At 40.0% G+C, this 14,067-nt stretch overlaps 1 protein-coding gene across 1 annotated transcript in view; it reads left to right on the plus strand.

Moving 5' to 3' along the window:
- The window catches only part of wdr33 (WD repeat domain 33), a 107,605-nt gene that overhangs the window by 31,757 nt on the left and 61,781 nt on the right, over positions 1–14,067 (plus strand). Inside the window, exons 3-4 of the mRNA XM_072573089.1 lie at positions 10,375–10,443; positions 13,509–13,613. Coding sequence (XP_072429190.1) covers positions 10,375–10,443; positions 13,509–13,613 — 174 coding nt within the window. The remainder of the gene's footprint in view (positions 1–10,374; positions 10,444–13,508; positions 13,614–14,067) is intronic.

Below are 14,067 nucleotides of genomic sequence, written 5' to 3' on the forward strand. Positions count from 1 at the left end.
TCCCTTGCCTTCAGATGATCCATTTCTAATTCTTCCCTGCCGGGAGAAATAGACCGTTACTCTCTACTATGAACTCTCAATCCTGCACAGCTGTTTTGATTTCTATCTGTTTTCTAGGATTCAATGCCATTCTGTTGAGTTTTCATTGCATGTATACTCAGTGCCACTTTCTATAATGTTTCTCCTCAGCCAAGAAATCCCCTCCACTATTGTTTGCAGGGCTCGCATCTTCCATCAACCTAATAGAACCTTGTGTGGGTATCCCATGACCTTTTCTTGCACTCTATTTGTGTCCATATTCAAGGGATATTGTCTGTGGCCTCCAGCATCATGCCATAGTCTAGCTATTTTTTCCATCTTTGTCCCTTCCATCGTTCTGAAGAAACTGTACCTTCTATAACATTCTGGTTCACTCTTCCATGATGCACAGCACTCCTGTTCTTCCATGGGTCTTCCTGTGGAAGCACAGGAGCGCAACAATTCCCCTCTCACTGCTTTTCTTGTTCTGGCACCCCAAACATATCATCCACGTGGAACAGTAATTCATTTGTGTTCATTTCAGTTCATTATTTATGGTTATAATGTAGTCTTTTCTACATTGGGTATCCCAGTGCAGCTTGGGTAATTGTCTTAGGAAGCATCTCCATCAGCTGTCAAGGATGAAATAGAGTTTATAGTTTTTCCCAATTTAAATGCAATTTAAATCCTGTTCCTACTCTCACTTTTCAATGTCACTCATTACCTAGTTGGAAATACAGGAGAAAGTGAGGACTGCATATGCTGGAGATCAGAGTCTAGAGTATAGTGCTGAAAAAGCACAGCAGGTCAAGCAGCATCCGAGGAGTAGGAGAATCGCCGTTTTGGTCATAAGCCCTTCATCAGGAATGGAAATAGTTGGAAATATGATCACTTCTGAGTTTGAGAGTTCAAGACCCACTTTCGCACTTTGGCACAAAAGTCATGTGAATGCTTGGTGCTGTCACCTTTGAATGAAGCATTGATAAGACCCTGTCTATCCTTCAAGATAAAAAATCCCATGGTTCTATTTTGATAAATATTTGCTGGTGTCCTGGCAAATATTTATTAACATCACAAAAGCAGATTACCTGTCATTTAGCACTTTGATGTTTGTGGGAATTTGCTGTGTGCAAATTGCTTGCCACATTTCCTATATTATGCAGCGATTACACTTAAAAAGTACTTTGCCTATAAGATGCTGAGAGACACCTTATGGTTGTGAAAAACACTGTATGAATACAAGATTCTTCTGTCCGCTCCTTCCTATGTGTTCTAGTAAAGCTCAATGAAAACATTTGATGAACTTTACAGCCTACCATATTTAACACTAATTTCCTTAACTTTCTATCAATATTCCTACTTTTGTAGCTTCAGCTGCAGTTATTGATTCTGAGATTTACAACTCCTCTAGACTCTCATTTGTTTCTGTGCTTTTCCCTTTGTCTTGCATCATCTCATTTTGTCATTTAATTATTCCTGCTTTCCACCTTTTTACAGATCACCCACACTACTCTTTCTTTGCCTGACCTCTCATTGCTTCTATACTTTCAATTATTCCAATTCTGACAAAATCATTGGCACTTGGGATCTTCTAGAACACTTATCTTTGGCCCCTGCTGTTTCTCATCTACATGCTGCCAGAACTGATATCATCTGGGAAAATAAAGGATGTCTAATTGCACATGTATGCTGATGATGCTATTCTGTTTCATTACATCTCCAAGTTATTTCTAATTTGTCATACAGCTGGTCCAGTATAAACTTCCAATGAGCAGAAGTATCCTCCCAGCTACTTATCAGGCAGAACAGAAATCATTGTCCTTGATCTTTACTTGCATCTCTGTTCCTTAGTTAGCATTGCTCCAATCCTCAGACTGGTCATTCGCTAACGTCATCAGTTGGATTGTTTGCAATTCTAGCATCTCTTTGACCCCAAATTGAGCTTCCACCAATGCTGCACCATTACGACTGCCTACTTCCATCTCTGCAATATCATCAGGCTTCGCCGCTGACTCAATCCTTCTGCTGCTGAAGCTTTCATCCAAATCTTTGGTACATCTAGATTCTATTGCTTTCCTTCCATCTACCTCCCCTCTGTAAACTTGAGCTAATTCAAATTGCCATCCATATCTTAACTGGCACTGGGTCTCGTGCAACCATCATCAATATGCCTGCTGGTCAGCTGAAGTCTGATTTTAAAATTCTCAACCTTGTTTTCAAATCCCTCTTCCCTTGGCTGTCTCTACTTCCAATCTTTTCAGGCACAACTTTGTAATTTGATCATGGATTGTTGTGTATCATAAAATTTAATTACCCCACTGCTGGTTGCTATGCCTTCAGCTGACTGGGCCGTAAGTCTTAGAATTTCTATGCCTCCCTCTCTCTGTCCCCCTCCCCGCTTCTCTCCCACCCTCGCAACCCCCCTCCCCCTCTCCCCCCCCCCCCCCCCCCCCCCCACACACACACACACTCTCTCTCTCTCTCTCTCTCTCTCTCTCTCTCTCCCCCCACCCTCTCTCTCTCTCTCTCTCTCTCTTCCCCCACCCTCTGACCACCCACTGCTCCCCCCACCTCGGATGGTTCTTCGAACTTACCTCTGTCCAAGAGTTTCCTAATATCTCATGTTTTGAAATTGAATTATGTTTCCTTTCTCTTGCATTAGGGTGATAAACAAGTTCATAGAATCACAAAATCCCTCCACTGTGAAAGCTAGTCATTCACCCCATCGTGTTACACCAACCCTCGGCAGAAAAAACCGCCCAGACCCAGTCTCCCATCTTATTCATGTAACTATGCATTTCCCATGGCTAATCCACCCAATTTTGGATTATGGTAGGAAACATTGTTGAAATATTAACTTAGTTTCTCCATAACTGCTACCTGACCTAAGTATTTACAGTATTTTCTAATTTATTTCAACTTCCCAGTATTTTAGTTTTGTAGCCAGTTATTTATCTCATTTGCAATTTCTGGGAACCCACCCGTGGAAATTGGTTAACGGTGTTTGCCGATATAATAGTGTCTTGGCTTTCAAAATGCCATTCTTTGAAATGAACAGTTTTTGCCACTCATGGTATTTTGTAGGTATAGCATTTACTTTGTAACGTCATAGAATCTTGCAGTTCAAATTTGGCCAATTACTCCAACTGACAACGAACTGTTACATTTCCTGGCAATACAGAAACTTGTTTCTTTTTGGAGTCTGGAAAGGAAACTTAATTTTTCTGAAGAGATCAGTTACATTGACAATCTGATAACTGATTATCTTGAAAGGTGCAGAATCTCTATTTTATGATCTTAATGTGGAAAATAATTTGTCCTGTTTTTGAAATCTGTTCATACTGAATCCCCAAAAGTGTTGTGTGTATCGTGAAATGGGTTTAATGACTGCCTCTTGTGCTTTAAGAGTCCTTTACCCTGGTCTTTTGTAGGGTGGAGTTATGGTCAGGAAGTCTAAAATTCTGTTTCCAAAAATGCTGTGGAGTTTAACACTTGATTTTTAAAAATAATAATGATTCTAGTTGAAAGCCAACTTTATTGCCAGACATTGCTGTCTGTTAATGGGACAATGTTGCAGCACAGGAGTGGTTGGCTTTAATGGTTTGGGATGGAGAGTGGGATTGATGTGGAGAGAGGTAAGGGTTGAAGATGATCAATGATTGTTGGAAGCGGGATGGGTGTGTTTTTCACAGAAGTCTGGAAAGATAGTTGAACCATTATTAGAATGAAAACATGCAGACAGTTTAAAATTTCATTGACCTGCCTCCTAAAAGTTGCCCAACTTCTGCTAAGACTAAATATATGTAGGTTCAAGGAGACTGGGTTACCTCTTGTGGATATTTAATAGTCATTCTTTTAGCCACACTGACTCTGCTTCTGTTGGGAGGTTAAAATCATGTCCTCTGATACTAATTCTGAAGAATTTTCTCTGTTATCAATGTTAGGTTGAATGTTTCTCCCTACATTCTCCTGTCCAATCTGTACTTGTACCTGTGTTGTATTGTTTGTATAACCATTTCCACCTCACAAGATGATGATGTGTCCTGGAGAGATTATCCTTGATTTTCAGTCTGCTTATTTGGAGTTCTACTACATGAGCTGCTTTAGGGTTTTTTCATGGTAAGCCATGAAAGAGTACCCTTTCCTAATCATGGGAACACTGAAGCCAGTCTCCTTCAGTTAAGATGGAATAGAGTGAAGATCACTCTGTACTAGCCCACTTTGCCTCTGAATTCTCTAATGTGCAGCATGACTGTGATTTCTAGCTTGTGCATTTGTTCTGACTTGTAGTCTATCCATTTCTGTTCCATTTATGTGTTCCTGATGTATATCTTTACATACAATGATGCCATATCCAATTTCTTTGCAAATGTTGATGTCTAATGGTTGAATCTAATGGCAAATGTCTGAGCTATTGGTTTGGCTTTCATAATTTTGTCAGACAAATAACGCTGTTAATATAGGACATTGTGCAGATAATTTTACATTTGAGTTGCTTCTGTTCTGTGGACTTCAGTCGGAAATGAAGATTTTGAATTGTATTGTGGATGCTGCACATTCCGGGATAGGGTCAATACTCAATTTCCAGTTTGCGCTGTATTTGGACACTGATGCACAATAAAAAGAGGAAAGATATTTCTTCCACGAATGCTGCCATCCGACTATATCAGGGATTTGGTGGAGTTTGTCTGGGACCTGACTTTGAAATTGTATCCTATCTGAAATATAACTGAAATGCATATTGTGTTTTTTTTTAATTTCCTATATCAACAATGTTATATGTAGAAACAGCTGTCTCTATTCGAATATACAGTTTTAACTCTAATTTTGTACCTTTTTAAAAGGTGAGAGTGTAGGCTATTTCCTCCCACTGGTAATACTCGTGTTCGGTTTTCAATATTGCCATACAACACTCATGATAATTCTGAAAATGAAGAGGCCCATATTGCAAACAATCTGATGTCTTTCAGTGACCAATAATCACCCTAATATTTTTCTTAACGACGTATCTTTCTCCAGTGGTAAGAATAGCAAGAGCATTTATTTCCATATAACTGAGGTAGACTTGAGTTTGTACTTCACTCTTTATCTGTCACATTCCCATATAATGTACTTTGTGATTACTCTCTACTAGGAAACGGAACAGTTTCACTGTGAAACACTGTGAGCAATTGTCAGAAACTTAGCTCTGGTGCAGAGAGCATTAGATTCAGGGTGCACTGATTCGCATTCACTTTAAATAAGCATGAGATAAATATACATTAAAATTCACTTTGCTTTCACTCACTTAACAATGCCATCAATGCAAAAATTTAATTAAGAATACCTCAGCCCCTTTTTACTTACATTCTTATGGCTAGTGGATTGGTTAAATCCATCAAGTAACTGTGGATTTGATTAGATTAGATTACTCACAGTGTGGAAACAGGCCCTTCGGCCCAGCAAGTCCACACCGACCCTCCAAAGAGCAACCCACCCAGACCTTTACCCCTTCACCTAACACTATGGGCAATTTAGCTTGGCCAATTCGCCTAACCTGCACACTTTTGGACTGTGGGAGGAAAGTGGAGCACCAGGAGGAAACCCACGCAGACACGGGGAGAATGTGCAAACTCCACACAGACACTTGCCTGAGTTGGGTTTGTTTCAAACCCATGCTGAAGAGATGCCAAAGCATAAAGCACAAATGTGTTGTATGACTCTATCTTGTCCCAGTTTCGCGGTATAGCTACGTGCAGAACTCGGCTGCCATTCACTCTATAAAGAAGGCAAAAGAGATCTAAAATGGTACCAGAATTTAGGACTTGAGTGAATATGCAGAGACTAAAATATTTGTCAAGTTTTCCTTAAAAAGCTTGTAGAACTTTTCACAGCAATTGAATGTCAAAAAGGCTTTGCAGAAGTGATGCTGTAGAAGAAGAAATAGGTAATCTTGGGTGGAAACTCCAGCACCACAGCATTCCTTAAGTATTGCATTGAAGTGTTAGCATTGACTAAAACAGAGAAGATTAAGGGGAGATTTAACAGATGTACAAAAGTAGGAAGAATTTTGAAACAATTAAGTAGAAAGTGTTTCCAGTGGCACAATTATTAGAACCTAGACTACCACGTGCAGTTACTTTATGTAAAAAAGAACATAGTTGCATTAGAAGCAGTTCAGAAAAACTTCACTCAACTGATTCCTGGATAAGGACATTATGACAGATTGTACCAGAATCCATTGGAGTATAGAAAAATGAAAAGGTTTTATTGAAACATAAAATCCTGAAGCAAGTTGACAGTGGATGCTGTAAGAAAGTATCCCTTTGTCACTCACCCTGTTAGAGAGGCAACGCAGTTTTAAAAATAAGGTGTCTCTCATTTAAGATTAGGATTAAGAGAACTGTTTCCTTATGGTTGAGAGCCTACAGAACACACTATCCCTGAGAGCGATGGGTCAGGCTCACTGAATATTTTAAATTTATATTTGATCACAGAGAGAGATTCTTGATAAACCAAGGAGTAAAAAGGGCGTGGAGGACAGGCAGGAACAATAATTTGAAGCCACAGCTGTTTAGAATATTATCAATGGGGTGGCTCAAGAAACGTAGAAGATAGGAGGAGGCCATATTGCCCTTCAAGCCTGCTCTGCAGTTCATCCCGGTCATGGCTGGTTGTCCCATTCAGTAGCATAATCCTACTACCTCCCCATAACCTTTGATCCCATTCACCCCAAGTGCTATATCTAGCTCCCTCTTGAGTACATTCAGTGTTTTGGAAGCAACAACTTCCTGTGGTAATGACTTGCACAGGCTCTTTACTCTTTGGATGAAGAAATGTCTCCTTATCTCAATCCTGAATGGTATATCCTGAATCCTCAGATGGTGACCCCAGGTGCTGTAAAATCCATCATTGGGCACACCGTCCCTCCATTTATCTATCTAATCATGTTGGAATTTTATAAATCTTGAAGCAATTTCGCACCCCCCCCCCAATTCATCTGAACCCCAGCAAAAGCAATCTTAACCAACTCAATCTCTCATACATCAGCCCCACCATCCCTGGAATCAGCCTGGTAAACCTCTTCGCACTCCCTCATCAGCATCCTTTCTCAGGAAAGGGAACCAAAACAGCACACAGTATTCTAGGTGTGGCTTCACCATGGCATTCCTGCTCCTGTAGTCGAAACTTATTGCATTGACGGCCAACATACCATTTGCCGCCTTTACTGACTGCTGCACCTGTATGCTCACCTTCAGTGACCCAGGACCCTCACCTCTTCCAATTTATAGTCATTCAGGTGGTAATCTGCCGCCTTGTTTTTGCTTCCAAAGTGCATAACCTCACATTCATCCAGCCTATACTTCATCTACCATTGATTTGCCCACTCACCCAACTTGTACAGATCATGCTGAAGGATCTCTGCATCCTCTTCAAAGTTCAAAATCCAAATTATGAATATATATTGTGAATAGCTGGGATCTCAGCACAGTTCCCTGTGGGACCCCCTAATTGCTGTCTGCCAATTTGAAAAGACCCATTAATTCCTACTTTGTTTCCTCTCTGCCAACCAGTTTTCTATCCATCTCAATACATTTCCCAATCGAGTGCACTTTAGTCTTTCATAATAATCTCTTATGTGGGGACTTTGTCAAATGTTTTCTGAAAGTCCAAATGTGCCACATTGATTGGCTCCCTCTTGTCAAATCTACTAGTTACATCTTCATAGAATTCTAACAAATTTGTCAAAGAATTTTCTGATCTTTGCTCTCCTGACCCAAAAGTGATAAGTACCCTCTCTCTTTCTTACATTTGTATGCACCTATGTAACTAGTCAACTTATATTTAAGATGATTGGCAAAACAAGGAGAGACGTTTTGAAAAATGTATACACCATAACGTGATGTGATTTAGAATGCACAGCATGAAGCAGGTTCATAATAATTTTCTAAATGGAATTAGATTGATGCTCAGTCAATCAGATGTACAAAAGATGATGTCCAGTGTTATAGATCATAGTCTTCTATCTTTTTTAGTACGGTCTTCCTCAAATTGTGGTATATTTGAGACAGAGTAGACAGAAGCTATGATTTTCAGTCTTGGGTCAGGAGAGCAAAGTTCAGAAAATTCCTGACTCTGGAAGCTGGACTTGGGAGAAAGTGGTTTGGCTGATCATATTTTCATTCCAGGGAAATGGAAGTTAACAAACCGGGCTCACTGCATCCTGAACTACTTCAAAGGCAGCCATTGAATGTATGAAAGGAAGGCCTTGAATTCAGAGACTTGTAAAACACACAGTTTCAAAAATGTCCTTAAGCACCCTGCCCCCACCTCATTTATGTTCATAGCCCTATATCAAATAACATTAAAATACTTGGAGCTGTGAGCTGACAGCCACCTCACTGATAACGAAAGACTGTGCACTCAGTCATGATGCATTCATCTCAGTGGTAGCCCTCAGGTGGATATAAACAGATCTAGTGAAATGACAGGCTCTGATTTTCTTTTGTTGAAAATGGCAAATTTGTCCGTTTCAATAAAATGTAATAGCGTTGAAGATTGATGGTTCCAATGAGTTGATCCACTTTTTAAGCACATGTCTACTCTTACCAGTCTCAAAAGACACTGTACTTCTCCCAGAGGACCAATCCAAATAATTCTGGCAACTTTAGACATTTTTCTCAAAAGGTTTAAGACCACAAGCCATGTTTGGACATTCCACTAACAGAAAATGGATCGTTTTGAAGGCAGCTGCACTTTTCAATGCATGTCATTTCCTTTGTCTATCCAATATATTTTCTTTTCTTGCTATCTACAGTTAAAGAGTAGGTAAGCAAAATGTTTCCAAATTTTGGCCTAGAATAGAATAGTTGCTGTGCTTTTCCATTTTTTGCCCTCTTGTAATTAACTTTGTTGACTTCCTGACTTTAACATTGCATGTCCAGAACTCATCATCTGGAGAATGGCAGCTAGAAATCTTTGTTGTTGTTAATGGCACTTGTATATTCATTCTTTATGGGTTTTGGTTTTCCCTGTGAACAACATAGAAATTATAGAATGCACGCTCTCTGAACACCTGAAGAACCTCGCCACCCAAAATAAGACTCTGGTCAAGCTGGCCTCGATATTGCCAAGCACGTAACTGGAGAACATCTCCATCGGTGCTTTGAACATCATTAATATTCTTTGTGGACCCTCTACCTGAGTAGAGTACTGTGCATTGGGATAAACCAGAAGTATTTGTACTTGACCTACTGAAATCCAACCGAACACTGTAATGCTGTCTATTATTGGAACCCTGAAGTTGTATCCAACACCCTGGCTGCTTTGATATTGCACACTTCTTCTGTCTTTATGCTAAGTGCCATAACCCTCTGGAATGTCCATTAAATCAAGGAAGACAAACATCTCCTCTACCAAGACCTTAACAAAGTTCCTCAAGACCTTTTAAGTTTCTTTTTAGTCCCCTTACTCTTATCTGTATTCCCTTCGCCAAACCCAGAAGCAATGAAGCAGTTCTAATGCTGCCTTGAGATCAGCTAGCTCAAAGAAGAAAAAGTAGAATTTCCACTGAATGTTTCCTTCGACTGAGAAGTACCAAACCTATTTGTTTTAATATTCATTTGACATAAAAGGAATTGAAAGTTTGGATATCGTATGTTTTGAAATTGCTACTTACATCATCACTTTTTGTTGCTTGCGCAAAAATATTGAGTCAAGTCTTTCTCACCTGTGTTTCTTTTTACCAGAATCTGCCTTCTCATTCTGGATTAACTTAATAGTGAACGCTCTGGGTTGAGATATTTCCCACACTGATATTTGCTGCAGAACCCAGGGAAATCATTTGATTCCAGCAAGAAGAATGAGGTGTGGAATAGTGAAATTTAGGAAAAAGTAACTGAGTTGGCCATTCACATCGTCTTGTTCAAAGCAAGTTCAGAAGTACTATGCTCTCTGGAACATTACTTTGGAGGTTATATGTTCCTCTGATCTGTCAGAACATTATAATCTTTGAAAGCTCTTAAATTGGAATGAATGCTGGTTGTAAATTTAACAAAGAAAGGGCTTAGGTAGTCTGGCAGTATTGATAATTAATAATAGTCTACAGGACAAATGAAAGTGTTGGCAACAATAGGTAAATATAGAACAAGGGTCATTGATAGACTGCAGTTAAGAATAAAAATTCAAGAAAGCTGATTTATCTGTAGTGCAGCTAATGGATCATTCATACTGAATGTGATGACGATGGATTAAAGCACAGTATTATGTGTAAGAACGGTAACTGAGTATGCTTTTGCCTTTTAACAAGTCTAATGAGTGTGAATTATTTTCCTTTCCTGGTTCTTTACTTGCTGATTTTTTTCTTTTCAATTTTAGAATCGAGTTTGGCAGAGGGATCACCGAGACCTTCGAGCGATCCAGCCTGATTCTGCTTATTATAATGATGTAAGCTTCTCACAGCAAGCCTTAGTAAATGCTCTGGACTATTTCAATGTGCTGCTCTCGTTTTGTGACTTGGTTTTGCGGTTTTGATCCTGTTTGTTACTTTAATTTGGTTCCATTTTAGTGGCAAAGATATTTACACATTTCTTTTGTATATTAGATGACAGAACTGCTGCATCCATTTGTAATGAACTTTTATTTCATGACTACAGCTCTGCTTGTGTATTTAAATTAAATAAATTATGTTGCAAAAATTAGCCTGATGGCAAATGAATGCAAAGGCACTCCAAGTTTACTCAAAGTGAGTAACTCCAAGAAAGAATGAGCTCAGATTAAAAGTACGTCAGGCAGACAGACATGCATCAGGTCATACGTTAAATCAAAACAAGCTTCATTGTCCACTGACAAGGTGCCACAGCATCACTGCTGGCTGAATCTGAGGGACTTGGTACCAGACTAGGCCTCAGCCAGGTGATGGGGGATCCATTTGTGAAGAAATTACCTCTTTGACTTCACCTTCACCAACCTGTCCATTGTAAGTGCACCTGTCCATGATGGTGTTTGTAGGTGTGACCACTGTCCTTGTGGAAAACAAAGGACTGTCTTTGCAGTGAGGGCATCCTCTATGACGTTGTGGAGCATGACCACTGCACTCAATGGAATAGACTCAAAACAGATCTAGCAGTTTAACACTTGGCAACTATGTAATGTGGGCAGTCAGCAGAATGGAATTCTGCTGCAACTTGTAACCCCTATGCCCTGGTATATCACTTGTTGCCTTGGTTTATTCAATATCGAGTATAGTAGGGCAACTCTGGAGCAGTATCATATGTACCTGACAATGTGGTGTCAATCTATGAAACTGCAACACATGTATTCTAAGTAGTGAAGATTATTTGGCATGATCAACTGATCAAATTAAAACAGCAGCACTGCCAGACCCAATTTCTGTTTGTGGTGGACAACAAGGAATGACCCCATCCTCCAGTATTGGAGTGCAAAGGCAAAGCTGAAGCATTTACAACCACCTTCAGCCATTAAATCCCATTGAGCACCTTGGCCACCACCTGTGGCTTTAGATTGCTTCAATTCCCTCTGCAGTATCAAAAGCTGGAAGAGAATGTTGGCAAAGCAAAGGCTCTCAGCTTCTAACTTGTTACTGCTATTGAGTTGGAAGAATTTTTCTCCAAAACCTGCCATGCCTATAGCCACACTGTTTAAGTATATCCGTCTGATAAAGTGGGAAACTGTCCAGTTATGACCTATGTTTCCTTTGATTTTCCTTTCTTCTGTGCTGACCTCTAAGGCCTGGTGACTTCTGAAACCAAAAGTTAATGCTTTGGCATACCAATTGGTATACTTGGAACCTTGGAGCAGCTGTGTGGCTGCATAGCTTACAGGGAACACTGGTTATCACCTACCCATAAAAATGCAGGACACATCCTACCAGCCAATTTCCATTAATGGAATGGCCATTGACAGTGCTATTTCTTGCTCACCGACGAGCTGCATAACAAAATTTGATTTGGATTTGGCCAGGAGCCAAATGCTGCAAAGATCATGACAGTTTGGTCCAAGCTTGGACAAGGAAATTAAATTCCAGAACTAAAGGTGTGACTGACTTTCTGTGGCATCAAGGAGTGGAAGTACAATTCAAGTCAAGATATTTGGGTTGGAATGTTGCATGAAATGAGGAGCTGTCCTCTAGCTGAGGTTATACCTAATATGGTGGAAGATACAGGTTTCAGGTCTGTCATCTCAGTGTCGGACATTGGTACAAGACTCCTTCAAAGAAGTGTTCTAGATTTAATGATTTTTAGGTGCTTCCCACCATCACTAGGTCAGAAATGGAGATGTTCGCCCAATGTTTGGATGGTTTTTAGTTCTATTTGTAACTCGTCAAATAACTTTGCAAGACCAAGATACTACTCAGAAATAGACTAATAAGTGGCAAATAGAATTCGTGTCACATAATGCCTGCTGATGAGAGTCTTGCCACCTCCCCTTGAAATCCAGTGGCAGTGGCATTGTCGACTCTCCCACCATCAACCAATGTCTTCACTGATCCATCCACACACTAACAGAAGGTCAGAAGTTAGATAGTCTACAGCGAGTGATTTGCCTTCTGATTCCCTGAAAGCTGTCCACCATGCCCAAGTAATTGGGAGTATGATGGTATGTCAATTTGCTTGGATGAGTGTAGCTTGAATGATACTGGAAAAGCTTGATGCAATTCAGCCTGCTGATTGGCACCCCATCCACTACTTTGAACATTCACTCCTGCCACTGGTGTACTCTGGTTGCAATGTGAACTAATACAATGCTGCAATTGGCTAAGACTTCTTCAATAGTACTTGTCAAACCTGCAAGCTTTAGCACTAAGAAGGAGGACGGCATGCACATGGGAGCACCGCCACTTGCAAGTTCCTGTCTAGGTCTGACACCATCCTGACTTGAAAATATGTTATGGTCCCTTTATTTTTGCTGGATCAAAATCCTAGAGCTCTGTTGCTAGTGGCATTTTGCATGTACTTACACCCCAAGTACTACAGTGATTCAAGAAAATGGTGCACCATGACCACTTTAAGGATGTATAAATGAATGCTGGCCTTGTAGGTACTTTCCCCATCCTCTAAATTACAAGGAAAAGACTGAAGAAAAGTAGAGTCTCTGGATGTATCTGAGAGTTCAGAAGGAAAGCTATACTTGGCTTCTGATTATCTAGGGAGCAAACAAATGAGATGCAATCATCATTTTCTTAGAAAGGCGCGTGAAGAGAAAATTAGAGAAGTTCTGTGATCCCTTCAGGGACTAATCTAACGTGAAAGAGTTTCTCAGCATGAACAGCTTCCCATAGTTTACAATCACCGAGGAATCAAACATAGAACTTTTTAAAACATTGAACTAAATAAAACACTGTTTGAGCCGTCTTGAATCTGAACAACTTGGCTTTCTTGTGGGTTTGTTTTTACTATTGTGTGGTTCTAATGTTGTCTCTGCTAGTTGCTGGTTTTGTTTAGTTTAGTTACACAGGCAGTGATAGTTTTACTTTTTCTGATGTTTTCCAGTTGGTCCCACCAATGGGAATGCTGCAGAATCCTATGAATGCTGTGACAACAAAATTTGTAAGAACGTCAACCAATAAAGTGAAATGTCCCGTGTTTGTTGTCAGGGTAAGTACGCACAATAATTTGGATTAGAGTTTAAGTAGGTAATATATTGTGAACCCTTTTAGATTTTGATGAACTGTTTTAATAAGCTGGAATTAAACAGCTATTAAGAACCCATCAACTGTAATCAGAGGGTAGGTTAGCTTAGTTGGCTGGGTGGCTGACTTGCAATGGAAAGTGATGCCAAGTGTGGGTTCAGTTTCCATACCAGCTGAGGTTACCATGAACATCTCAACCTCACTTGTAGCATGGTGACCTTTGGTTTAAACTCACCATCAGTGACCTCTGTCTTAGGAGAGACAGCTCCATGGTTCTAAGAACTAAGGCAACTTCACCAATTGCAATCCTCACTATTTGGTACTAGGAAACATTTGTTGATCAAAGTCCTGTTGTTACTGTGTAATGAAGGGATTGTAGACTTTTAATTAAACTAGTTTATATACACTGATTTAAAAAT

The sequence above is a fragment of the Chiloscyllium punctatum genome, chromosome 6 (genome assembly GCF_047496795.1).
Source record: "Chiloscyllium punctatum isolate Juve2018m chromosome 6, sChiPun1.3, whole genome shotgun sequence".
Lineage (NCBI taxonomy): Eukaryota > Metazoa > Chordata > Chondrichthyes > Orectolobiformes > Hemiscylliidae > Chiloscyllium > Chiloscyllium punctatum.